Source organism: Heteronotia binoei, chromosome 15 (genome assembly GCF_032191835.1).
Source record: "Heteronotia binoei isolate CCM8104 ecotype False Entrance Well chromosome 15, APGP_CSIRO_Hbin_v1, whole genome shotgun sequence".
Lineage (NCBI taxonomy): Eukaryota > Metazoa > Chordata > Lepidosauria > Squamata > Gekkonidae > Heteronotia > Heteronotia binoei.
Window position 1 is genome coordinate 12,490,871 of NC_083237.1, and position 27,753 is coordinate 12,518,623.

General features: G+C 50.4%; 1 protein-coding gene across 2 annotated transcripts; it reads left to right on the forward strand.

Moving 5' to 3' along the window:
• Positions 1-73: 73 nt before the first annotated feature.
• On the forward strand, positions 74-27,753 carry RAB2B (RAB2B, member RAS oncogene family). 2 transcript variants are annotated; one of them, XM_060255495.1, is made up of 8 exons: positions 74-289; positions 5,777-5,848; positions 8,370-8,437; positions 13,551-13,633; positions 16,754-16,846; positions 21,375-21,486; positions 22,290-22,358; positions 27,186-27,753. In XM_060255495.1, the coding sequence occupies exons 1-8, from the start codon at positions 244-246 to the stop codon at positions 27,279-27,281; spliced, it is 639 nt and encodes a 212-aa protein (XP_060111478.1). In that variant the 5' UTR covers positions 74-243; the 3' UTR covers positions 27,282-27,753. The 2 variants fall into 2 exon arrangements, with proteins under 2 accessions (XP_060111478.1, XP_060111479.1); XM_060255496.1 differs by lacking the exon at positions 22,290-22,358 and having other exon boundaries at positions 162-289.

The following is a 27,753-nucleotide window of genomic DNA, read 5'->3' on the forward strand; positions in this document are numbered from 1 at the left end:
TTCCGATTGTGACGTCACCCGCGCGGATCTCCCAACGGCCCTAACGGTTTTTTTCTCTCCTTTTGGGGGGGCGGGGTGAGCAGCGAGTCTTGGAGAGGCGGGCGAGAGCGACGAGGGGGCGGCGCTAGAGGGCGGGAGCGACCAGAGTCTTTCGAAGAGGAGCAGTAGAGGGGGAGGCTAGAGCGGCCTCCGGAGGGCCTCCAACGGCGGGGCCCGGAATTTAGGGGGGGGGGCTCCAGCGCCATGTCATACGCCTATTTGTTCAAATACGTAATTATCGGCGACACCGGTACGGGAGGCAGCGGCTGGGCGGTGGAGGAGCCCCTCCTTTCCCTCAGAGGAAAACCTCCCGAGGGGGGGAGTGGAGGGGAGATAACCTCGATAGGAGGAGGCATTTTGAATAGCATGTAGACCTATTGATTATGGATATCTCTTTATTATATAGCCGTGGTTTTCACAACAAGCACGTTTGGCGGCCTCTTCGCTTTTAGGCGCCTTGTCAGGGCTCTCAGCCTCACAACAGCCCTGCGAGGTAGGCAGGCTGGCCCCTTTGAATACAGATGCCACAGAAGAGGCTTGGGAAAGCTGGGTCTTTGGGACAAAGTTCCCTCTGAGCCAGGGGTGGCCAAACTTGCTTCACATAAGAGCCGCATAGAATAAGCACCAGATGTTTGAGAGCCACAAGACACAAACGTCAGATGCTTGAGGAAGTCTGGCAGGAAGGCAAATAGATGGGGGAGGAGGAAGAGAGAGGTGGGAGGAAAGCAACTTTATGAGGCCACTGGTTGGCTTGGCTTGGAAAAGTGATTTCAAGAGACAAATGCCTTCTCGAAGCCTGCCAACATGGCAGTGGGGGGCTTTGAGAGCCACACGATATGTGTGAAAGCGCCACATGTGGCTCCCGAGCCACAGTTCGGCCACTTTTGCTCTAAGCTGTGGAGTCTTGTGAGCAAAAATTCTACTTCATGAGCTACTGGCATTAAAGTTGTGAGTGACTGCATCAGTTAGGGGCCATTTTTCTTGAGCGAAGACAAAAATGTGTGAGCTGGCGGCTGAAAAACTGTGAGCTAGCTCAGGCTAACTCAGCTTAGGGGAAACATTGCTTCGGGATTTATTGACCTCCCTTCCCACTCAATGGGTGATGCTTAACTAGCCAGAAAACCCAGACATTTATTAATAGTGGATTAAATTGCTTACAGTGAGACACACACGCGTACGTATAAAAGACAGAGCCATAAACCCTTGCAAAGAAATGAATAGTGGAGAAACCACCAAGGTAAAACACCGAAGAGTTAGCAGTTAGAGCCACCCAAATACTGTTTCATGCCTACCCACCAGTCCAGAGATTCACCAACCAAGGCAATGTTTGGTCTTCCAAAGAGGAGCCAACAGAGTAAAAGGGGGGTGGATTGAGATAGGAGTTAGAGATCGAGAGTTAAGGTAAGGTGGGGGAAACAATGAGACTGGAATATGCCCCACTCTGATCCCTTTTTGCCTTTCCTATAGATTGGGGCAATTTGCCAATCTCAGAAGCACCCACGCTTTCCCCCACACTTTTGTTGACCAATTTTTACCCCATTCGTTTCCTACGGGGCAACAGGACCAGCATCTCCATGAGATTCTCTTCATTTCCGTGACCCTCTAGATGCCACGTTCCTAGAACCCAATCCCTCTAGTCCAGTTATCTTGGCCTTCTCCCTTGACATTCTTACGGCTGCATCTCTGAAGAAATGCCACCTCTTCTTGGCCGGACTCTGGGCTGCTTTTGTACCATCTTTAAATTGCTAAAGTGACCTGCAATCAGGCTTTCTTTTCCGGCAGAGCTTGTTCGTCACAGCTGAGCCTGGGTACACAGGAATGAGTAGTCAGAGACCCGCATCGTGAAGGCTGTGCTACAGACCCAAGGTCCATCTGGCAAGGTGCCCATTAAAGGATAAAGGCTTGGTGACGGGTCTAAGACATGTCCCTGCCAGTTCTCTTGGCCTCAAATGATGGGGTTTTAGCAGAGAGGATAATAGTAACAATCTCACCCAGCATCCCTGTTCCTTTGTCAGCCAGCCTGATGCATCCTAGAAGTTCACCAGTCAAGTCGCAGCTAACTTAAGGTGACCCTGCATAGGATTTTCAAGGCAAGAGATGAACAGAGGTGGTTTGCCATTGCCTGCCTCCAGGACTTTTTTTGTAGCAGCAACTCCTTTGCATGTGAGGCCGCACAGTCCCTGATGTAGCCAATCCTCCTGAAGCCTGCAGTAGGCCCTGTAAGTAAGAGCTCTGTAAGCTCTTGGGGGATTGGCTACATCACAGGTGTGTGGCCTAATATGCAAAGGAGTTCCTGCTACAAAAACAAGCCCCGCCTGCCACTATGCAGCGCCCCTGGATTTCCTTGCCTGACCCTCCTTAGTGTCCCAGATCAGGGCGAAGAAGCTTACCAGCCCAGCGTAAAGTCAACCAACTGTTTGCTCCTCAGCCACTGGCACTAGAGCACTGGCTTGGTAGCCACCTGTTGCTCTTCTCAGCACCTTCCTCCAATGTGGCAGTCATTTCCGGAAAGCGAGCAAGGCCATTGCCTAGTGCAGGGGTGGCCAAACTGTGGCTCTTGCATACATATTGTGTGGTTCTCCAAACCTCCACCAACCCATCAGCCGGCTTAGAGACAGCTTTTGTCTCTTTAAATCACTTCTCCGAGCCAGCCAGTGGCTTGGAAAATGCATTTAAAGTTGCCTTCTTTCCACCTCTTCTCCCCCCATCTCTCTCCCCCCTTCCCTTCCCTTCCCTTCCCTCCTTTGTTCTTGTCTTGCAGCTCTCAAACATCTGATGTTTGTTCTATGCGGCTCTTACATGAAGCAAGTCTGGCCACTCCTGGCCTAGTGAGTCTTCTGGTTGGCAAGTAGTTCCCACTTTAAAGCAGCTGCTGGCAGGGGAATGGGTAAGCTTGCAAGCTTCCCTCTTGCCAAAGACGAAAATAAATAGAGCGCTTCTGGTTAGCAATAATTGTGAATGTGGCTCTCTGTGAGCCACAATGTGGGTGCCGCTGCACTAGAGGTACAGCAGCATTATCAGTTGCACAGTCACCCTTCTCCTTGCCTGTCTTTTCCCGCTGTCCTAAGGTGACTTGGACTTCCGAGGGGCCCCATTTCGTGAGCCCAGAAACCATACCTCAGGCAATCCTCTCAAAAGTCCCACCATGTGTGGTACAGTGGTTAAGAGCAGCGGACTCTAATCTGGAAAACGGGGTTTGATTCCCCCCATCTCCACATGATGCCTGCTGGGTGACCTTGGGTCAGTCCCAGTTCTCCCAGAACTGTCTCAGGCCCACCTGCCTCCCAAGTTCAGTGTTCCCTGTAAGCCGAGTTAGCATGAGCTGGCTCAGAGATTTTTAGCTTTCAGCTCACACATTTTTGTCTTAGCTCGGGAAAGATGGCCCCGGAGCACAATAATTCATGCAGTAGCTCACAGCTTTAATGCCAGGAGCTCACAAAGTAGAATTTTTGCTCTGTTCCCTCTGCATCTTAGAGGGAACATGGCTCGCAAGGTGCCTGCTGTGGGGAGAGGAAGGGAAGCCGATGGCCATCTAGCTTGGAGACTTCTTAGGGCACAGAAAAATGGGATATTAAAGAAATAAGTCTTCTTCGTGTCTGGATGCAGTGCCTAAAAAGAGAAGGAAGCTATTCAGCTGATGATTGTTCCCCCTTTTAAAAAGAAAAGAAATGCGAGCATAAGAACATAAGAAAAGCCATGTCGGATCAGGTCAATGGCCCGTCCAGTTCAACACTTCATGTCAGTTTGGTGTAGTGGTTAAGTGTGCGGACTCTTTTCTGGGAGAACTGGGTTTGATGCCCCACTCCTCCGCTTGCAGCTGCTGGCATGGCCTTGGGTCAGCCATAGCTCTCCTAGGAGTTGTCCATGAAAGGGCAGCTGCTGTGAGAGTCCTCTCAGCCCCACCCACCTCACAGGGTGTCTGTTGGGGAAGGAGATAAAGGAGATTGTAAACTGCTCTGAGGCTCTGATTCAGAGAGTAGGGCGGGGTATAAGTCTACGGTCTTCTTCTTTTTCTTCACACAGTGGCTTTAAAAAAAAAGGTGCTATCAGGAGGTCCACCAGTGGGGTCGGGACACTAGAAGCCCTCCCACTGTGCCCCCCTCAAGCACCAAGAATACAGAGCACCACTGCCCCAATAAGAGAGTTCCATCTATACCCTATGACTAATAGCCGCTGATGGGCCTCTGCTCCATATGTTGATCCTGAGCCCGTAAAGGGAGGGCGGAATACAAATCTTAACAAAATAAATAAACCCAATCCCCACTTGAAGCTGTCTACGCTTGTAGCTGCTACCACCTCCCGTGGCAATGCATTCCATGCATTAATAGTGGGGCTGGGACACTAGAAGCACTGCCACTGTTGCCCCCTCCCACACTGTTGCTACTGGAGAGGGGTCTTTCCTGGTGTACTGTCCAGCATCAGTTTCTTTTAAGGAGAGCCAGTTTGGTGTAGTGGTTAAGTGCGCAGACTCTTATCTGGGAGAACCGGGTTTGATTCCCCACTCCTCCATTTGCACCTGCTGGAATGGCCTTGGGTCAGCCATAGCTCTGGCAGAGGTTGTCCCTGCAAGGGCAGCTTCTGGGAGAGCTCTCTCAGCCCCACCCACCTCACAGGGTGTCTGTTGTGGGGGAGGAAGGGAAAGGAGATTGTGAGCCGCTCTGAGACTCTTCGGAGTGGAGGGCGGGATATAAATCCAATATCTTCATCTCCCTCACAGGGTGTCTGTTGTGAGGGAGGAAGGGAAAGGAGATTGTGAGCCGCTCTGAGACTCTTCGGAGTGGAGGGCGGGATATAAATCCAATATCTTCATCTACCTCACAGGGTGTCTGTTGTGGGGGAGGAAGGTAAAGGAGATTGTGAGCCGCTCTGAGACTCTTCGGAGTGGAGGGCGGGATATAAATCCAATATCTTCATCTACCTCACAGGGTGTCTGTTGTGGGGGAGGAAGGTAAAGGAGATTGTGAGCCGCTCTGAGACTCTTCGGAGTGAAGGGCGGGATATAAATCCAATATCTTCATCTACCTCACAGGGTGTCTGTTGTGGGGGAGGAAGGGAAAGGAGATTGTGAGCCGCTCTGAGACTCTTCGGAGTGGAGGGCGGGATATAAATCCAATATCTTCATCTACCTCACAGGGTGTCTGTTGTGGGGGGGAAGGTAAAGGAGATTGTGAGCCGCTCTGAGACTCTTCGGAGTGGAGGGCGGGATATAAATCCAATATCTTCTTCTTTTCTGCTGCCTGAAGGGCGGAGGGGGTGGGGCGTGAGTTGCAGCAGGTTATGTCTCCCTCCACAGCCAGGCCCGTTTCAGGGTTCCTCTGGGAAAGCGGAGAAACCTGAAGAGCGCCCAGCGTAAAGTCAACCAACTGTTTGCTCCTCAGCCACTGGCGTTAAAGCACTGGCTTGGTAGCCACCTGTTGCTCTTCTCAGCACCTTCCTCCAATGTGGCAGTCACCTACATTTCCGGAAAGCGAGCAAGGCCATTGCCTAGTGCAGGGGTGGCCAAACTGTGGCTCTTGCATACATATTGTGTGGTTCTCAAAGCCCCACCAACCCATCAGCTGGCATAGAGACAGCATTTGTCTCTTTAAATCACTTCTCAGCAGCTTGGAAAATGCATTTAAAGTTGCCTTCTGCCACCGAGTAGGCAGAAGGCCCCGGGTCACTAGCCCCGCCCTCTCCAAAGGCCCTCGCAGCAGAACGCCTCACGACCACTGGTGTTTTTATCTTTGTTCCAAAGGTGTCGGGAAATCCTGCCTCCTACTGCAGTTCACAGACGATCGGTTCACGACTATCCATGACTTAACAATCGGTGAGAGCCAGCGGTCAAAAGCGGGTCTCGGCTACTCGGCGCCCTTCAGATGGCGGTAGAGGGAAAGCAGTGGGAGCGTGGAGGGGAGTATGGAGAACTGAGTTTGTGTGGGCTCGCGAAGGAACCAGGGATGCAAAAGGGCAGTTCTGGACTGGGGCGGCTGCACCGATGGGGAAAGACGTGATAAGACGGAGATGCCGTTTCTGGAGATGGAGATGGCTTCGGGCGGGTAGCCGTGTCGTTCTGAAGCAACGGAACAAACCTTCAGTCCGGGGGCACCGTTAAGGCCAACGAAGGCGTAAGCTTTCATGTGCATGCACATTTCAGAACTGTGCTCGCACAGAAAAGCTTATGCCTAACATGACACTTCATTGGTCTTAAAGGCACCACACTGGACTCAAACTTCGTCTGTCCTCCTTGATTCAGGTGGGTAGCCATGTCGGCCTGAAGACGGAAGAGCCGGATTCTAGTCCAAGGGTGGCCAAACTAGCTTAATGTAAGAGCCACATTGAATAAATGTCAGATGTCTGGGAGCCACAAGACATGAGCGTCAGATGTTGAAGGCAGGAAGGCAAATAGATGGGAAGGAGAGAGGGAGAGATGGAAAGAAAGCAACTTTTAACTTTACATGCATTTTCCAAACCGCTCGCTGGCTTGGCTTGGAGAAGGGATTTAACATGAGAAATGCCTTCTCCCAGCTGACTGATAGGGCGATGGGGTCGTCGAGAGCCACATAATATGTGTGCAAGAACTACATGTGGCTCCCGAGCCACAGTTTGGCCACCTCTGTTCCAGTCCAATAGCACCTTAGGTACCTGGGTATCTAACAACGGGAGCTTTGGCTTCTCAAAATCTTACACCCCCCAATTCATGTTGGTCTCTAAGGTGCTGCTGGACTTGAATGCAGCTAATCCTTCTGTTGGTTTTATTATTTCTTCTCTCTCTCCTTTTTACCCACTGCTTACTTTTCCTGGACAGTGCTGGCTTTGGGGGCAGGAAAACTGCCCAAGGGCATCCCATATGTCCAAGGTATTCTGCCCCCCAGCCCAGCCGGTGACCTGCAGAGGTAGAGGTAGGAGCTGATGAGGGCTTTTTCCTTGCTCTTCTTTCACGTCTGCTGATGCTAAGCCCTTAGCTAGTTTCCTAGGCTACAGAAAGGCAGAGGTGAAGTCTGATCTTGGGCTCAGCAGCTGGGGAAGACATCTGGGTCGCCAGGTTACGCAGCGTTCGCTGCACTTTGGCCCGCTGGTTTCAGGGCAGAATGCTGGCGGTGCTTAAGCAGGAAGAATAGGCATTGCACCGATAGCAGCCACGTGCTGCCAAGTTCCTAGGAAGCGCTGCCAATTGTGACTAGCCCCGCCCACCACCACGTGCCGCTTCTTTCGGTTTGGGCTGCAGGGAGCCGTCTCAGATCAGGCGGAGATCAGGGAATTTCTCAAAACCAGGGGCAGTCAGAGGGCACAGGGGGATTTAGCGGGTCTCTCTCTGCGCTCCTTCTGCAGCTTGAGCCTGCCCTAGGGTTGCCATCCTCCATGTGGGGCCTGGAGATCTCCCACTTTTACGACTGATCTCCAGGATTTTCAAGGCAAGAGATGAACCCTGCCAGCCTCCAGGGCTTTTCTTGTAGCAGGAACTCCTTAGGGCATACCACGCCTGTTGTAGTCAATCCTCCTGAAGCTTACAGCAGACCCTGTAAGAAGAGCCTTTTAAGCTCTTGGAGGATTGGCTACATCAGGGGTGTGTGGCCTAACAGGCAAAGGAGTTCCTGCTACCAAAACAAGCCCCGGTCCTGGGGGACTGAGCCCTGTCTCCTCAGGATCCCTCCAAACCTGGAACCAGCCCCAATTGAGACCTGTTTCTCTCTCTCGATTTCTCCCTGTGGATTCCTTCCATTCCCTCCTTCCCCTAGGCTTGGGGGTCTGGTTGCCAGCTTTGGATTTGGAAATTCCTGGAGATTTTGTGGGTGGAGTCTGGAGAGGGCAGGGTTTGGGAAGGGGAGGTGCTTCGGTCGGGCATAACGCCCTCAATTCCACCCTCCCAAGCAGCCGTTTCCTCCAGGTGAACTGATCTCTGTCTCCTGGAAACCAGCTGTAATTCCAGGAGATTTCCAGCCACCACCTGGTGGTTGGCAACTGAAGAAAAAGAAGACGACTGCAGATTTATACCCCGCCCTTCTCTCTGAATCAGAGACTCAGAGCTGCTTACAATCTCCTGTATCTTCTTCCCCCACAACAGACACCCTGTGAGGTGGGTGGGGCTGAGAGGGCTCCCACAGCAGCTGCCCTTTCAAGGATAACCTCTGCCAGAGCTGTGGCTGACCCAAGGCCATGCTAGCAGGTGCAAGTGGAGGAGTGGGGAATCAAACCCGGTTCTCCCACATAAGAGTCCGCACACTTAACCGCTACACCAAACTGGCTCTCTGGAGGTGGTCATTTGTAGTGGGGGGGGGGGGGGTAAGCGAGCCAGTCTGCTCAATCTCTGCTCCCCTGAACTTTTTCTTCCTCATCCATTTTTCCATCAGGTGTGGAGTTTGGTTCGCGCATGATCAGCATCGACAACAAAAAGATCAAACTACAGATCTGGGACACGGTGAGAACTCCCTTAAGAAGGGGCCTTTCGTCCTAGATCCCCGGGGGAAGAAAAGGGGAAAGTGAGGACCCGATTATCGAAAGCGAGACAGGAGCTTCCCTTCCACGGACTGCAGTGGTGTCACTGTTGCACCTTTTCCCTCTTGGGTTTCTGTTCCTGGCTGCTGGCCTACCCCAGATACCTGGCAGATCTTGCAGTTCAGGAAAGACCGGCTTCAGCCTGCTTGCAGGCGCGAGGACAGCAAGCTGGAAGGGAGAAGGATCTAGCCGGGAAGGGCAGACAGACGGGAGGGAACCTGATGCCGCAGGAGGGAGCGCGTGGGAGTTGTCGCTTGGGATTAAGGAAAGGGGGTGGGGGCTGGAAGAAAGGGCTGGGAGGCTGTGACTTCATTCAACAGGCAGGCAAGCGGAGAGAGCGGCCGTTCGGGATTTCAGGCAGAGACGTGGAAACGCAACACCTGTTGCTTGCACACGGGCCTGTTTTTTGCAGTCTGGCCACCACTCAGGCCTCTTCGTAGCAACCAGGATCGGGCCTTTTCTTTGCTCTGATAGGCACGTTACCCAAGCTTCATCCTGAGGAGCTTCCAGTCCTCATAATTCCAAGAAGCAGGAGCTGCTCTCAAAAACTCTAGAGAATGACAAGGTGCTTCAAAGCAACGTTTTCAGCAGGGTTTTGGGGGGGTGGTTTGGCAGGAATGCACAGGAACACAGTTCTATCTGGCTTGGCATCAGGGGGTGTGGCCTGATATGCAAACGAGTTCCTGCTTTTCCCTATGAAAAAAGCCCTGTGTGAAAAATGGGGATGTCAGGGGGTGTGGCCTGATACGCAAATGGGTTCCTGCTGGGCTTTTTCTACAAAGAAAACCCTGGCTTTCAGCCTTGGTACAGTCTTCTGCACAGTGGCTTTCCTCGCTCTCCTGCTGGGCAGCCATTTGGCTTCCCTTTTTTCGGCTTCCCTTTGACCCCGCAAAATATTTTATTGGAATTTATGCCAAACGAACCCACCCGTCTCTTTTGTTTTGCAAAACTTTTCCAGGCTTTCAGTTGCTCCGATGCAAGCTTTGGCTGGGGCTGGCAAGGGAGAGGCGAGCATTTATTTCATAATAATAATAATAATAATAATAATTTTTTATTAATATCCCGCCCTCCCCGCCAAGGCAGGCTCAGAGCGGCTCACAACACATAAATACAATACACATACTACACAATAATTACAATTAGATAAAACCATAATTTAAATCGACTTATATTAAATTAACATTATGGTGCTATAACTCGGATCTTCTATAAAATACAGTGACTAAAAACCATCTTCAGCGAATCTATCTTGGCTCAGCATTAAGCGAAGGCCATTTTAAAGAGAAAGGTCTTGCAGGCCCTGCGGAATTGGTCCAAACACCGCAGGGCCCGCATTTCCTCCAGGAGCTGGCTCCACAGCAGTGGGGCTGTGGGGCTATTTATTATTTATTTATTACTTTAAATTTCTATCCCGCCCTCTCCGCAGGGCGGCTGACCCCATTCATTTGCACAAGTTAAAACCAATAGAAACCAATAAAACATAATTACAATTTAAAATTTTAAAAAACCATTTCATGATGCTGTATCACTACAATATATGAGTTCTTCTTTTCTGACGGTGATCAGCTAGTAGTCTATATGATGTCGGGTGGCAGAATGTGATATCCTACGTGGAGTCCCGCACCTTTTGGGCGGAGGGGCCATGGTTCAGTTCTAGATCATTTGCACCGCCCGTGGAAAGTCCCGGGTTCAGTCCCTGGCATCTCCAGTGAAAAGGACCAGGCAGTAGATCACATGAAACGTATCTGCCAAAGACCCTGGAGAGAAGTTGGCAGTCTGAGTAGAGAACACTGAGATGGAGTTATGGTAGGGCTGCCAGTCCCCAGGTGGGTAAACCGGAAACCGCAGTGTAGTGGTTAGTAACAAACAAGGAAAGCCACTGTGTAATTACATGTTGCAAACATATGCTCAACAAATTCCTTTTACATTCCGTTACGGATACGTATTTTTTTTCCCTCAAAGTTCTTCAGAATCCAAATGCAGTCATTTCTCACGTATATTCTTGTAAGGCGGTGCTATAGTCCACTGTCACGAAATGTCTTGATTTGAAAGACGTAGACCAGGGGTCCTCAACCTTTTTAAATAGGGGGCCAGTTCACTGTCCCTCAGACTGTTGGAGGGCCGGACTGCCATTACTGTACAAGGCCACGGGCCGTCAGTTCTCCGTCTTCTGCATCTCTCTCCCTTCCCCACACCACACACCCCGGCCTGGGAACTCACCTCACCTTGGTATCACCTCACACTCTGTCTCTGCCACCTCAGCCCAGTGCCAGAAGTGTGCGTTGCTAACGCGAGTTTAGGTCGAACGTCACTTCCGGTCTGATTTTGCCATAACCCGGCGGGCCGCATAAACGTCCTCAGCGGGCCGCATCTGGCCCGCGGGCCGTAGGTTGAGGACCCCTGACGTAGACAGTCCCGCGGTGAAAAGAACTTCTCCTTTTGGGTAGCAGACCGAAGTCTGGCAGGTGCAGCGGCTGCACAGGTGCTAGGGTTGCTAATCCCCAGGTGGGGGCAGGGGATCCCCCGGTTTGGAGGCCCTCCCCCCGCTTCAGGGTCGTCAGAAAGCAGGGGAAGGGGAGGGAAATGTCTGCTGGGAACTCTGTTATTCCCTATGGAGATTTATTCCCATAGAAAATCATGGAGAATTGATCCGCAGGTATCTGGGGCTCTGGGTGGCTGTTTCTTGGGGAAGAGGCACCAAATTTTCAGTATAGCATCTAGTGCCTCTCCCCCAAATACCCCCCAAGTTTCAAATATATTGGACCAGGGGGTCCAATTCTGTGAGCCCCAAAAGAAGGTGCCCCTATCCTTCATTATTTCCTATGCAAGGAAGGAATTGAAAAGGTGTGCCGTCCCTTTAAATGTGATGGCCAGAACTCCCTTTGGAGTTCAATTATGCTTGTCACAGACTTGATCTTGGCTCCACCCCCAAAGCTTCCTGGCTCCACCCCCAAAGTCCCCAAATATTTCTTGAATTGGACTTGGCAACCCTAACAGGTCCTAGGTTCAGCCTGTGTTTCGTTCGCCTTCCACTGGCCGCTATTTTTACATTCCGGAACTTAAACATAAATAGAATCACCATTTAACACATAAATCATAATAAAGAATTTTTACACTTATTACTTACAAATGTACAGTTGCCTAAATACCGGGTGAGCTTTGTATATTTGAAAGGAATAAGTGTCAAAATCAGCTGATCGGTGGGAAAAACTGCACTGGGCTCCTATGCCCCTCTGGCGCGCTCACGATCAGCACTGGGGGCAGCAGCCATGAGCAACCTGCTAAAAAAATGGCACCGCCCTTGCCTCCTCGCCACTTCCTTCCCATGCCCAGGAAGGAAGGGGGCACAAAGCAAGGGTGCCGCCGCGTTTCCAGCGGATCGCTCGCAGCTGCTGCCCCCAATGCTGATCGTGAGTGCGCCAAAAGGGCATAGGAGCCCAGTGCAGTTGTTCCCACCGATCAGCTGATCGCCAGTGAGCGGGGAGAACTGGCCTTTAAAGAGCCGGGAATGCGGCGCTTCACCTCCCCTTCCCTGGCCTTAAAATGGTGAAGAACGGAGGGAGGAGGAGGCGCAAGGGGGGGCGCCATGGGGCGGTGAGTAGGGCCAGCCCTGCGTGACCTAGTTGCTAACAGGCTGCAGGCCAGTATAATGGAGAATTGATCTGGGGGTATCTATGGCTCTGAGGGGGCTGGCTTTTGAGGTACAGGCACCAGATTTGCAGCGTAGCATCCGATGCCTCTCCTCAAAAGACCCTCCAAGTTTCAAAAAGATTGGATTGAAGGGTTCAATTCTATGAGCCCCCCCAAAAGGTGCCCCTATGCTTCATTATTTCCAATGGAGGGAAGGCGTTTAAAAGGTGTGTGGTCCCTTTCAGTGTGATGGCCAGAACTTCCGTTGGAGTTCAATGATGCTTGTCACACCCTTGCTCCTGTCTCAACCCCCAAAGTCCCCAGATATTTCTTGAGTTTAGAGTTGCCAAGACCAATTCAAGAAATATCTGGGGACTTTGGGGGTTGAGACAGGAGCAAGGGTGTGACAAGCATCATTGAACTCCAAAGGGAGTTCTGGCCATCACATTTAAAAGAACCTCGCAACTGTGCCCCGTGGCGCAGAGTGGTAAAGCAGCAGTACTGCAGTACTGTGATCTGAACTCTCTGCTCACGACCTGAGTTCGATCCCAGCGAAAGCTGGATTCAGGTAGCCGGCCCGAGGTTAACTCAGCCTTCCATCCTTCTGAGGTCGGTAAAGACTGGTGCTTGCACAGGGGACCTTTCCTTTCCTTTCTACGACTTTTAAAATGCCTTCCTTCCATAGGAAATAATGAAGGATAGGGGCACCTTCTTTTGGGGCTTATAGAATGGGACTCCCTGGTCCAATACTTTTGAAACTTGGGGGGTATTTTGGGGAGAGGCACTGGATGCTATGCTGCAAATTTGGTGCCTCTACCTTAAGAAGCAGCCCCCCCCCCAAGAGCTCCAGATACCTGCGGATCAATTCTCCGTTATTTCTTATGGGAATAAGTCTCCCTAGGGAATAATAGAGTTCCCAGCAGACATTTCCCTCCCCTCCCCCCGCTTTCTGATGACCTTGAAGCGGGGGGAGGGCCTCCAAACCGGGGGATCTCCTGCCCCCACCTGGGGATTGGCAACCCTACTTGAATTGGACCTGGCAACCCTAACCGATGGTCAGATTCAGAATAAGGCAGCTTCGTGTGCTCCTGTGATAGCAGTCAGCCTTACTTGGCTGGCAGTCGCTCACCCCTCCAACAGATGGCACCAGGGAATCCATCCAACAACAGGAGCAGGACTCTGTTAAAAAGAGAGAGAGAGCTGTCATTTGGCACAGCGCCCCCTGTGGATTGTCACGTGGAGCCCTGACTCCTGGGCAGTTGGAACTGCAGCTGTAATGATGGGCGTCTGGTTTGGTTGCACAGTGTTGGGCTTGTTCTGACAGCTGGCAAAGGCTGTTTCCAAACAAGTCTCTTCCTGCCTGCGCTTAATCCTAATTATCTGTTTGGTCGCCTCCCCCCTCCCAGGCTGGACAGGAATCTTTCCGCTCCATCACCCGCTCGTACTACAGAGGAGCAGCCGGGGCCCTGCTAGTCTACGACATCACCAGGTGGGTCCAGGGTTGCCATCCTCCCGATGGGGCCTGGAGATCTCCCAGAATTGCAGCTGATTTTCCAGACCTCAGAGATCACTTCCAGAGAAAGTAGCAGGGCCGGATGGTATTATGCCCTCCTGAGGGTTCTTCCCCTCTCTAACCCCGCCTCTTCAGGCTGCACCTCCAAAATCTCCAGAAGTTTCCCCACACTGAGTTGGCAACCTGGGTGGTTCTATAGATCTATCATGGCCATGAAGGTGTCAGGAGATACATCCATACTAAAGCATGTGTGTTCTTGTGTACTTTTCGTAACCTTTGTAGAAAGTTCACAAGCTGGTCAGGAAAAGAGCAGGATTTCTTCTTTCTTTAAAAAGCAGAATCATAGCTTTATAATTATTAGCAAAGTATTTAATATAGCCTGTTCTAATCTTGCTTGCCTAGCTAACAGGCATTATCAGATATATTTCAATGCACCTGTGTACTATCTAATATCACCCCATATTACTGTAGAGCATGGGTGTCAAACATTTCTATTTTCTCCATTGGCTGAGGCTCCTCCCTTGGGAAGGAAGGAAGGGAGGTAAAGCTTGCTTTGCCAGGCTCTCTCTGTTGCACAGCAGAGCTACTGAACCAAGCCTCTCTTCATTCTATTGGCTGAGGCTCCTCCAGTGAAGGCAGGAAATAGCCAGAGCTTCCTTTGCCCAGTTCCCTGGATCCCATGAGAAAAATACAAAGAAAGCACCTTTAACACCGACGAGTGCTAATGTTTTAAGCATGTTTTATTTTAAGATTACTATATTAAGCCTTGAATCTACCAACTGCCCCCCTACACTCTTTAAACTCTGGCTCTTTTGCTCAGCGATAAGGACCCTAAGTTTACTCTAGCAATTTGAAATCTGTCTCAGTTCTTTTAGCCTTTTAATAAAAAAAAATAAATAAGAACCAGGTATTTTCTACTGGTCAAGTTCTGTGAATCAATGAGTTTATAAGGGGATAAAAGGAAAGAAAAGGATAATATTTTGAGAATCATTCTCATCGATAAAGAATCATCACACGATAAAGTTATAATAATTTAAAGTTATCAGTTGTCACTTTAAAGAAGTGTCATACAGAGAGCTGATTAGGCTCTGTCTGAAGCTGTCTTTCTAATCCAGGGGTGTCAAACATGCAGTTCAGGGGCTGAATCAGGCCCCCGGAGGGCTCCTATTAGGCCCCCGAGCAACTGGCTGTCATCTGCTTCCTTCTCCCTGTATCTTGCTTCCTTCTGCAAAATAGTTTGCTTTGCAAGGCTTGCTTGATTGCACAGGAGCTAAAGAGCAAAACCTCTATTTCCTCCATTGGCTGAGGTTCCTCCCTTGGAGAAGAAGAGGGGAGGAATAGCTTGCTTTGCCAGACTCTCTCAGTTGCAGAGCAGAGCTACTGAGTCAAGCCTCTCTTCCTTCTATTGGCTGAGGCTCCTTCCCTTTCCAGTCCCCCAGTGATGGAAGGAACGAGCCAGGGCTGCCTTTGGCCAGTTCCCTGAAAAATATAAAGAAAGCATCTTTAAGACCGATGAGTGCTAACGTTTGAAGCGTGTTTTAAGTTTTTAAAAAATATATATTTGTGTTTGTTTGTGTCCTTTATAAAATTTATATCTTGGCTACCTAATCTTATATAGGTATGCACATAGCCAGACCCGACATGGCTGGGCCCGACAAGATCTCATTTATGTCAGATCCGGCCCTCATAGCAAATGAGTTCGACACCCCTGATCTAATCTATCTAACCTGTGGCTTCCAAAGCTTTCTAAGATAGCTTCAGAGGGTAGAACAGCTGCGGTAGAGTAGCCAGATTAGAATCCAGGAGGACTTCCGAGACCAACAAAATTTTCAGGGTATAAATTTCCGAGAGTCGAACTTTCCTCGAAAGCTTTTACCCTGTAAAAAAATCTCCTAAGGTGCTGTTGGGCTCGAACCAAACATTTTAAAGCGTTTAAAAAACTTTTGAAAGTGCTTTGATATTGTTAGTTGAAATCTGATTTGCTTTAAAGCTCGTACATTCAATTACGTTTGCGAAAACTGAGGAGAGCTGGCATTCCCAAGCTTCACGGAGTCTTTAGTTTTCACTCACAACCTAAAGGAAGTTTCTAGTCCTCGCGGCTGCTAAAAGCAAAGGTGAATCCTAAATTTTTCTGGTCAAACACTAGGTGTCCCTATAGAAGTTTTTGGGATGGATATTAGTCGGATTCCTGGGCTGGTTATTCATGTTTTGTGTACTGGACTATTTTGTCTTCCTCACAGGGCTTTTTTTTTTTGTCGCAGGGACTCCTTTGCCTATTAGGCTACACACCCCTGATGTAGCCAATCCTCCAAGAGCTTACAGGGCTGTTAGTACAGGGCCTGCTGTAAGCTCCAGGAGGATTGGCTACATCGGGGATGCGGCCTAACATGCAAAGGAGTTCCTGGTCCAAAACAAGCTCTGCTTTCTCGAGGAGACATTGAAGGGGGGCCCCTCAGAATTATGTACCTCTTTCGAAGAACAGGAAATATCCTTTCAAGGGGGAGAGCAAAGGCACCATGAGAACAGTGCCTAGCAAGACATTTTTTTGACTGTCATCAGGAAAGCATTCAGGAGCAGTGCAGCAGTGTGGATTAAGCGTCAGGGCACCTTCCCTACAAAGGAAGCCTAAAGGAATTTGGGACTTTGTAGAAGAAGAGATTGGATTTATATCCGCCCTTCGCTACCCAAAGGAGTCTCAGAGCAGCTTACAGATCTCCTTTCCCTTCCCTTCCCCACAACAGACACCCTGTGAGGTGGGTGGGGCTGAGAGGGCTCTCACAGCAGCTGCCCTTTCAAAGACAACCTCTGCCAGAGCTATGGCTGACCCAAGGCCATTCCAGCAGGTGCAAGTGGAGGAGTGGGGAATCAAACCCGGTTCTCCCAGATAAGAGTCCGCGTGCTTCACCCTTCCACCAAACAAGATGACTGTTGTGATTGATAGATCCAGGTGGACAGCTGTGTTTGTCTGAAGAAGAACAAAGCAGGAAGCTCTCAGGAGAATTCCATTTGACGCCCCAGAACCCTGCTGTCTTTTCTGGCTTCGGTGGGTCTCACAGTCCACCTTGAGCAGCTTTTTCTCTTTCTGCCTCTGTACAGACGGGAAACCTTCAACCACTTGAACTCCTGGCTGGAGGACGCCCGGCAGCACTCGTCATCCCACATGGTCTTCATGCTGATTGGCAACAAAAGGTATTCTGTTACCTTTGGGGTCCAGTCTTGGGACAAGGGTTTGAGTCGAGATTGATGATAGACGGCTTCAAGAGGGGATTGGATAAGGATATGGAGCATCCATCAGTGGCTATTAGCCACAGCATATTGTTAGAACTCTCTGTCTGGGGCAGAGATGCTCTGCATTCTTGGTGCTTGGGGAGGCACAGTGGGAGGGCTTCTAGCGTCCTGGCCTCACTGATGGACCTCCTGATGGCACCTGTTTTTTTGGGCCACCGTGTGACACAGAGTGTTGGACTGGATGGGCCACTGGCCTGATCCAACATGGCTTCTCTTATGTTCTTATGTGACACAGAGTGTTGGACTGGATGGGCCATTGGCCTGATCCAACATGGCTTCTCTTATGTTCTTATGTGACACAGAGTGTTGGACTGGATGGGCCATTGGCCTGATCCAACATGGCTTCTCTTATGTTCTTATGTGACACAGAGTGTTGGACTGGATGGGCCATTGGCCTGATCCAACATGGCTTCTCTTATGTTCTTACGTGACACAGAGTGGTGGACTGGATGGGCCATTGACCTGATCCAACATGGCTTCTCTTATGTTCTTATTTCTAGAGCAGCGATGCTCTGTCTTCTTGGTGTTTGGGGGGACAGTGGAAAGGCTTCTGGTGGTCTGGCCCCACTGATGGATCTTCTGATGGCCCCTGGGTTTTGGCCACTGTGTGACACAGAGTGTTGGACTGGATGGGCCATTGGCCTGATCCAACACGGCTTCTCTTATGTTCTTATGTGACACAGAGTGTTGGACTGGATGGGCCATTGGCCTGATCCAACACGGCTTCTCTTATGTGACACAGAGTGTTGGACTGGATGGGCCCTTGGCCTGATCCAACACGGCTTCTCTTATGTTCTTATGTGACACAGAGTGTTGGACTGGATGGGCCATTGGCCTGATCCAACACGGCTTCTCTTATGTTCTTATGTGACACAGAGTGTTGGACTGGATGGGCCATTGGCCTGATCCAACACGGCTTCTCTTACGAGCAATGTTCCCTCTAGGCCGAGTTAGCGTGAGCTAGCTCACAGCTTTTTAACTACCAGCTCACACGTTTGTGTCTTGGCTCAGGAAGGATGGTCCCAGACCACACTCGTTTGTGCAGCAGCAAAATCAGTCACCCACAACGTGAGCCGATTGCTCACAGAGTACAGTTTTTGCTCCCAAGACTCCACAGCTTAGAGGGAACACTGGTGGATGATGGCAACATAGATTCTTTTGACCGGAGCTTCATAGCATTGGGGTGGCGTTTCATTCCTGTTTTCATCACTGGGCAGGGCCCAGTTGACTCTGGTTTATTCAACTTATATCCCACCCTCCCTGCCAAAGCAGGCTCAGGGCGGCTGATGCTCATATAGTTGATACTAAAACAATTTATAATATTAAATACATCATATTAAAATCACCGTTAAAAACAATCTGGTGCTAATTTCATTGGTGTTGTTTTGTTTCTGATGGCTTCGGTATTTATCAGATGTTTCTGATGGCTTCGGTATTTATCAGCTTCGGTATTTATCAGATGTTCCCTACGACTGTATCGGCCATTCAAGGTCAATTGAAGGCCAGCCGGAAGATTGTCGTCTTGCAGGCCTGGTGGAACTGGGCGAGGTCCCGCAAGGCCCTCACCTCCTCCGGCAGCTGATTCCACCAGTAGGGGGCAGCAATCGAGAAGGCTCTCCCTCTGGTGGACTTTAGTCTCGCCTCCCTCGGCCCCGGGGTCACGAACAGATTTTGGGTGCCAGATCATCTAAGTACCCTCCGGAGAATGTGTGGGGAGAGATGGTCCCTAAGGTAAGCAGGTCCTCGGCCATATAGGGTTTTAAAGGTAATAACCAGCACCTTGTAGCAAATCCAGTATACCAGGGGTGGCCAACGGTAGCTCACCAGATGTTTTTTGCCTACAATTCACATCAGCCCCAGCCATTGGCCATGCTGACTGGGGCTGATGAAAGTTGTAGGCAAAAAACATCTGGAGAGCTACCGTTGGCCACCCCTGCAGTATACTGTTAGCAGCCAGTGCAGCTCCCACAGCCCCAGCTGTATGTGCTCCCATATACAAGGAGGCGCTTATTTTGTACATCATTATTGTAGCCTCCCTCCAAGGAGCCTCCTTGGGATGGGGGACGGGACTGACACCTCCCGCATTTCATCCTCACGATGGCCTTGCGAGGTAGGAAAGGGTGAGAGAGAAGCACCTGACAAGATTCCCAGTGCGAGGGGATTTGAATGCAGGACTCCCCTGGTCTTCGTTCCACACTGTAGCAGTGCTCCTCGCTGACAGTTTTAGGCTCAGCAGAGAGGATCAGAGAACACTGGCCTGGAGTCATCCGTCTCTCGTAGATTCAGGAGATGCAGCCTCAGACTTTGCAGAGCAGCCTGCAGTGACAAGCAGCTGGCTCCAATTCTGTGAAAGCCCCCAGAGGGGCGGCTGAGGAATCTGGTGAAGTGTCCATTGAAGACCGTAGGGTATTTTAAAGTGCCCTTTTGAACATATGAAGCTGCCTTATACTGAATCAGACCCTCAATCCATCAAAGTCAGTATTGTCTACTCAGACTGGCAGGGGCTCTCCAGGGTCTCAAGCTGAGGTTTTTCACGCCTACTTGCCTGGACCCTCTTTAGTTGGAGATGCTGGGGATTGAACCTGGGACCTGGGACCTTCTGCTTCCCAAGCAGATGCTCTACCACTGAGCTCTACCATCCCTTTTGTTGCTGATCCAGTTCCTGACTGTTATTTATCCTAAACCACTTGCAATGCAAAAAGGGAAGGAATATATATATATATATATATATTAATTAAAAAGGATCTCTCTCTCTCTCTCTCTATCTATCTATCTATCTATCTATCTATCTATCTATCTATCTATCTATCTATCTATCTATCTATCTATCTATCTATCTATCTATCTATCTATCATCTATCTATCCATCCTGGGGTGGAATTCTAGCAGGAGCTCCTTTGCATATTAGGCCATACCCCCTGATGTAGCCAATCTTCAAAGAGCTTATTAAAAAGAGCCTTGTAAGCTAGAATTCCACCCCTGGATCGATCGATCTGTCTGTCTATCTAATCATACCAAAAATCCCACCCAAACATGAACATTATCTCCAGTGGGCAAGACATACCAGGTCCAGTTGGTGTTTTTGCATTCAGGCTTCTCATGGCATTCAGTTTTTCTGGTAAGACACAGAGGGGCACCATTGCTCTTCCAGTCTCTCCTCTGGCTTAGTTTTTTCTGCAGCTTGTCGGTAGAGGCCTGTTAACACGTCACGGTATGCTGGCTTTTATGAAGCCAACCTTTTGGTGCCGCTGGCACCTCTTCCAATGATTCGCCCTTAAGATCCCAGTCCAAACTCACAAAACTCACTTCCCGCATTTAGAAATAAATATGTTTAAGATCAGATCTTAAGCACTACACCAAACTCCTAATCCACGAAGTCAATCTCTACTGAGTCAGGCCTTTAGTTTGTATAGCTCAGTACTGGCTCTGGCTGGTAGTGGCTCTCCGGCCAAAGAAAGATCTTCCCCAACCCCAAATCCTTTAACTGGAGACTCCAGAGTCTGTCCCTGGGACTCACCGCATGCAAAGCAAATGCTCTGTCTCTGAGCCGCGCCTTCTGCTTGAAGCCCCTGCCTCCTTGATCTCTTTTTAGACCGGTGATTCCCATCGACGGAGCCTGAAATCTTCTGTCTGCCAAATGTGTGCACTTTGGGCCTTCCCCATAGAACTATGACAGAGAATGCACATGGTTGCATCGCATTATGGTGAGGGGCCGTGGCTCAGTGGTAGAGCATCTGCTCTGCAAGCAGAAGGTCCCCAGTTCAATCCCCGGCATCTCCAGTTAAAAGGATCTGGTGATGTGAACGATCTCAGCCAGGGACCCCGGAGAGCAGCTGCCCGTCAGAGTTGACAATACCAAATCCTGACGGATCAGTGGCCTGATTCGGGATAAGGCAGCTTCGTGTGCTCGTGGGTTAAGCCAGCTGCTAGTTGAAAGAGGCCTGTCCAAGATCCTGAAAGAGTATTTTGAGCACCGAGAGGGGGCACAGGTTCTTCACTTGTCTATTTTAGGTTTGGGTGTTGGCGGTTTCTGCATGCCAAAAATTCACTTTCCTCTTGGCCGGTGGTGGGTGGATCTGGAGAGCTCTTGGGTTACACGAGTGAAAGTGAGATCGAAAGGCCCAGAAAAACGGTGTTATGTCCCACAGTGGTGGTCAGGTCTGGGGGTGGATTTGAACTCTGGTCTCTAGCAACTTGCATCTCACTGGCTGTGGGTGTTCAGACATCCTTAATCTGACATTTATCCTCTGTTCTGTTCCATGGCGACTGTTGCAGGTGTTTGCAAATAGCTACGTGCGGGCCGTTGGATGAACTGATTTCCCCTTCTCTTTCACACGCCCACTCTTAGGGCGCAGTGGGTTGCCGGCAGTCCTTTCCACTTTTTGAGAGTTTTGAGCCTTTTATTTTGTACTGGCCTCTCTTCCTGCAGTGACCTGGAGCACCGGCGAGCTGTGAAGAAGGAAGAGGGTGAAGCTTTCGCCCGGGAGCACGGCATGGTTTTCATGGAGACGTCAGCCAAGACGGCGGCCAACGTGAAAGAGGTGAAGAAAGAGAGGCCAGGCTGCCGCGTATCCCCATTCCTCAGCTTCCTTGGAGCATCTGCAGAAGTTGTTTTGCCCTGGGCAGCAGGAGGAGGGAGGCAGGGTGGAAGCCCTGCCTCTGAGGATCTCACCCAGCTCCCGCGATTGTGATTTAGGGGAGGGCTGTGGTTCAGCAGTTGAGCATCTGCTTGGCTTGCAAAAGGTCCCAAATAATAGACTAGGTCAGGGGTGGGTGGCCAGACTGTGGCTCAGGAGCCACGTGTGGCTCTTTCACACATATTGTGTGAAGGAGCCACGTTTGGCTCTTTCACACATATTGTGTGGCTCTCAAAGCCCCCACCACACCATCAGCCAGTTTGGAGAAGGGAAGGCATTTCTCTCTTTAAATCGCTTTTCCAAGCCAAACCAGCTGGCAGCTCAGAGAATGCATTTAAAGTTAACATTGCTTTCTTTCCACCTCTCCTGCCTCCCTCCCTCCCCTCCATCTATTTTCCTTCCTTCCTTCCTCTCAAACATCTGATGTTCATGTTCTGTGGCTCTCAAACAATCTGATATTTATTCTGTGTGCCTCTTGCGTTCAGCAAATTTGGCCACCTCTGGACTGGGTCGAGACCAGAACTTGGAACTGGACCCTAAAACAAAGAAGAAAGCCATTTAGAGAGACCAGTTCCTACATCAGCATCCAGTTCATTAAGTGGTCCTCTGCATTTTGGACCCGTCGTAGCTTACAAATTGTCCGCTGCCTCTGTAACTTCCCATTATCCCTCTTCCTGATTGCGTTCTTTCCCTCCTGCCTCCTCTAGGCCTTCCTCAGCACAGCCAGAATCATCTACAAAAAGATCCAAGAAGGCCAGCTGGACCTTACCAGCGAGGTGAGCGTGGCACGCTGAGGGCTTTGCCCCTCCCCATGCAGCCGTAGACCCTCCCGGTTTTGTTCCCTGGCTTGGGACTGCCAAAACCTGAGGAGGACTGAACCACTTCAGGCCAGGGGACGTGGTGGGCGGGGCTGCATCTTGCTCGGCAAGCAGCCGGGCTGGACGGGCTTTAATTTTTCGGAACGGGTAGGAATTTGAGTCCTGCCCTCCGCACCAAACACTTTGACTGTGGATTTCGAAGTATGTAATAATCGTCATCCTCTTACGGCAGTCTGTGTAGTGTAACCGGAAGATCCTCAGGTTGTCTGGCAGCCAGAAGTTCTAGCACTTTTAGTGTTAATGCACCGTGAGGCGGCAAGCTACAGACATGCTTCTAAGGCGAGATGCGTTTCAGAGGTGGTTTGCCATCGCCTGCCTCCACGTCGTGCCCCTGGGATCCCTTGGAGGTCGCCCATCTAAACAGGGCCATACCCAGCAGGCAGGGCCGGCTCTGCCACTAGGCAGACGAGGCAGCTGACTGGGGCCTTCTGGGTGCGCCAGATCGGGCACCCCCCACGTGACGTAGTGAAGGAGGTCTCCCTTCCAAATACTTGCCAGAGTTAGCCCTGCTCAGCTTCCGAGATGTGACAAGATCAGGCTTGAGAGAGCCAGTTTGGTGTAGTGGTGAAGTGTGTGGACTCTTATCTGGGAGAACCGGGTTTGGTTCCCCCCTCCTCCACTTGCAGCTGCTGGAATGGCCTTGGATTAGCCACAGCTCTAGCAGAGGTTGTCCTTGAAAGGGCAGCTTCTGGGAGAGTTCTCTCAGCCCCACCCACCCATCTCACAGGGTGTCTGTTGTGGGGGAGGAAGGGAAAGGAGATTGTGAGCCGCTCTGAGACTCTTTGGAGTGGAGGGTGGGATATAAATCCAATATCCTATCTACCTCACAGAATGTCTTTTGTGGGGGAGGAAGGGAAAGGAGATTGTGAGCTGCTCTGAGACTCTTCGGAGTGGAGGGCGGGATATAAATCAATATCTTCATCTACCTCACAGGGTGTCTGTTGTGGGGGAGAAAGGTAAAGGAGATTGTGAGCCGCTCTGAGACTCTCAGGAGTGGAGGGCGGGATATAAATCCAATATCATCTTCTTCTTGCTGGGGCTATCCAGCTCAGGGAGAAACTTCAAGTTTTGTGCTTTTCATTTTTCTCACAATTCATCTCTTTTTGAAACCTGGTTATCATTGCGGGGGAGGGGGGAGGGTGCCGGAAGTTGGCCTTGCCTAGGGTGCCAGATAGTCTAGGGCCGGCCCTGCCAGCAAGAGGGTGGGGGCGGGTGCACAGGGATCTTGTGGCTAAGGAAAGGGAAAAGCAGGGAAGATTGGGGGGGAGGTGCCGTAGATTCTATAGAGAGCACTGCCCCTGTGCCCCCGCTGCTAGCCGTGGCCCTGCCTCTCCATGCCAGCCAGGGCCAACCCTGCTTAGCATCTGAGATCTGACAAGATCGGACTAGCCTGGGCTATCTGGGTCAGGGCCCCGAAGTAGGCGTATTTGTGAAATGGCCCCATGCCGCAGAACCCGCAGAGCAGTGCTCCTGTTGAGATGGAAGGCAGTCAGACCAACCCTCTGAACTGTTGTCAGCAGGAAGGAAGCCTGCTCACGAGCGAAGGCTGGCTTGAGTTGGAAAGCTGTAGATGAAGGGGGAAGACTTAAGTGTCAGTCGCCCCTGAGTGATCGGTGTTTGGGTGGCAAGTACATGAATGACATTCTGCTGAAGAAGAAAAGCATTGAACATACGAAGCTGCCTTATACTGAATCAGACCCTCGGTCTGTCAAAGTCAGTCTTCTCTACTCAGACTGGGAGCGGCTCTCCAGGGTCTCAAGCTGAGGTTTTTCACGCCTACTTGCCTGGACCCTTTTTAGTTGGAGATGCCAGGGATTGAACCTGGGGCCTTCTGCTTACCAAGCAGATGCTCTACCACTGTCCCTCCCACATATGAAACTGCCTTCTACTGAATCAGACCCCGGGTCCATCAAAGTCAGTATTGTCTACTCAGACTGGCAGCGCCTCTCCAGGGTCTCAAGCTGAGGTTTTTCACGCTTGCTCGCCTAGACCCTTTTTAGTTGGAGATGCCAGGGATTGAACCTGCTTACCAAGCAAATGCTCTACCACTGAGCCACCATCCCTCTCTTTTTGTCTTGAGGAAAGGGGAAGCCCAGAAGGAAAGAGCCCTGTGATCCTCTCTTTACCTGGGGAGGGGAACCACAAGCCACAGAGGAGAGGGAATTGGATGCAAGTAACTCTCGTTTCCTTGGGCTGAGGCCAGAGGAGGCTACAGTCTCCTACTCTTTCCTGCCTACTTCCGATATTTTATATCTCTGATGAGAGCGGCTGGCCTCCAGTCAGCCAGCGAGCTTCGTGGCAGAGCGGGGATTGGAACCCGGCTTTCCTAAGGCCATGCCCGCCGATCCAACCGCTACGTTGTATTGTCCGTCTCCTTGCATAAAACCAGTATAACATTAGATTAGCCTAACCTAGCTCCCATCTATGAAAAGCCAACACAAATACAAGGATCTCCTGGAAAATGGGACGTTCTGGCTTTGAAACTCTGGAAGAGAGCAGCAGTGAGTCAGATGAGTTGATTTTTCAAAAATCCCTGTTGTTTGGCAATGAAGATGATTTGGCTTAATCTGCAGCAGATGAAAAACAAAACCAAGTCACACTGTGTTATGCTAATACAGATTTGTGGCTGGCTGATAAGCATCTTAGAAGATGGAGTTTGGATTCTTCTTTGAAGGTGGAGCCTCCTAGGCAGTGTTCCTTCTAAGCTGAGCTATGAACATATGAAGCTGCCTTCTACTGAATCAGACCCTCGGTCCATCAAAGTCAGTATTGTCTTCTCAGACTGGCAGCGGCTCTCCAGGGTCTCAAGCTGAGGTTTTTCACACCTATTTGCCTGGACCCTTTTTGGGAGATGCCAGGGATTGAACCTGGGACCTTTTGCTTCCCAAGCAGATGCTCTACCACTGAGCCACCGTCCCTCCCCTATCTAGTTCATAGTTTTTTAGCCTCCAGCTCACACGTTTTTGTCTTAGCTCAGGATGGATGACCCCAGAGCAAACTGATCTATGCAGGAGCTCACAACTTTAATGCCAGAAGCACATGGAGTAAAAATTTTTTGCTCACAAGATTCCACAGTTTAGAGGGTATATTGCTGCTAGGAATCATGTGTGTATCACGTAAAGGCAAAAAGTGAAACATGCTCTTCTTGCCAAGTTTATTTGCTAAATAATAAATAAGGGGTGGAAGGGAAGGAGAACCCAAGGTATGAAGTTCAAAGAGAAGCTGTGAGTAAGAAACATGAAAACAGTTCTTGCTATTGAAGAACCCAAACAAAAACCAGAGAGGGAATGCTTTATCCTGCCTTTGGCTAGATTTCATTCAAGTTATTATTATTCTGCCCATTCCCCCATGGGGGTTCAGGGTGGAGTACATGAATATAGACAATAATAAAATCACAATAAATTACAACGGTGGCTCAGTGGTTGGGAAGCAGAAGCAGAAGGTCCCAGGTTCAATCCCCGGCATCTCCAACTAAAAAGGGTCCAGGCAAATAGGTGTGAAAAACCTCAGCTTGAGACCCTGGAGAGCCGCTGCCAGTCTGAGAAGACAATACTGACTTTGATGGACCCAGGGTCTGATTCAGTAGAAGGCAGCTTCATATGTTCATTACAATAACTAGTTAGTAGTACAGCAGGATGGTCCAGCAGGATGATATAGTACAGGGGTGGCCAACGGTAGCTCTCCAGATGTTTTTTACCTACAACTCCCATCAGCCCCAGCCAGCATGGCCAATGGCTGGGGCCGATGGGAGTTGTAGGCAAAAAACATCTGGAGAGCTACCGTTGGCCACCCCTGATATAGTAGAATGGTACGGTAGTGTGGTACCGCCGTGTGTACTTGCAAAGATGTAATCAATTAATCGACTAACATGCAGTTTGGAGCCAGTGTGGTGTAGTGGTTGAGTGCACAGACTCTTAACTGGCAGAACCGGGTTTGATTCCTCACTCCTCCACTTGCAGCTGCTGGAATGGCCTTGGGTCAGCCATAGCTCTGGCAGTGATGTCCTTGAAAGGGCAACTTCTGGGATAGCTTTCTCAGCCTCTTACCCACAACTTTCTCAGGGTGTCTGTTGTGGTGGGGAAAGGTAAAGGAGATTGTAAGCTGCTCTGAGATTCAGATCGAAGGGCAGGATATCAATCCAGTATCTTCTTCAAATAAAAAACTAAAGCACAGGGTAGAGGGCACTGACAAAGAGAACTTCTTCTCCCTGTGTCAGAATACTTGAACTTGAGGGCATCAGATGAAGTTGATGGGCAGTAGCTTCAGGACAGACAACAGGAAAAACTTCTTTATACAGCGAGTGATTACAAATGTGGAATTCATTGCTAGAGGGCGTGGTGATGGCCATAGGCATAGATGGCTTTAAAAGGGGACTGTATAGATTCATGGATGAGAGGTCTATTAGTGGCCAAGGGAACCTCCACATTCAGAGGCAGCAAACCACTGAATTCCAGTGCCACAAGGCAACGTCAGGGGAAGGCTCTAGCCTCTATGCCCTGTCGTAGCTCCAGAGGGACTGGTTGGCCTGTGACAGGATGCTGGACTAGAAGGACCACTGGTCTGATCCAGCAGAGCTCTTCTGATGTTCTTGCATTCATTGGCTGTGGCCCTATTCTGTAGCTGTGAGCTCCTGGGATGTAAGGGACGTGTGATGTAAGACAGTATCGTTAGGACACTTGACCCTGTGCTGACCCTGCCTTTTAAGCCTCTTGATTTCTCCTCTAGGGAAATGGCATCAAGATCGGACCAGCTGCTGTGCAGTGCGAATCCACCCTCCGCCAGGGTCCCATGGGCTCCGGAGACCGATCGGGCTGCTGCTGAGCTGTCCCTGGAATCCAGCCAGGCTTGTGACACCTCGGGAACACACAGAGAGCTCTCCCGTGCACACGGGCACACTCTTGTTCAATTTCCGGCACTGCGTTTCGGGCACAGGGATCTCACAGCCCGGCCCTTTCTCAACCCCTGCAAACCGACCTCTTCCTGCTAGGTGGGGGGATTGGGACCACACGGGACCTAGAGCTGCCGTTGACTTGTGGACTCTGGTTCCCCACCTCCAGGCTTCCCTGATCAGGGAGGGGCATTTCCAGGTCTCCTCCTACCCCCCTGGTCTGTGCCTTAACACATCTATCGCCTCTTCCAAAGTTGTATCTTCCCTTCCCCACACTGGGTTCTTAGAGCCCTTGCAGGGAAGTTCAGGGTCATCCAGGCCATCCTGGGCTCTCCCAGCTCTTAGATTTTAAGCCACGCTGCACTGTGAATTTTTTCTTCCTATTAAAACGTTTCCCATGTTTGA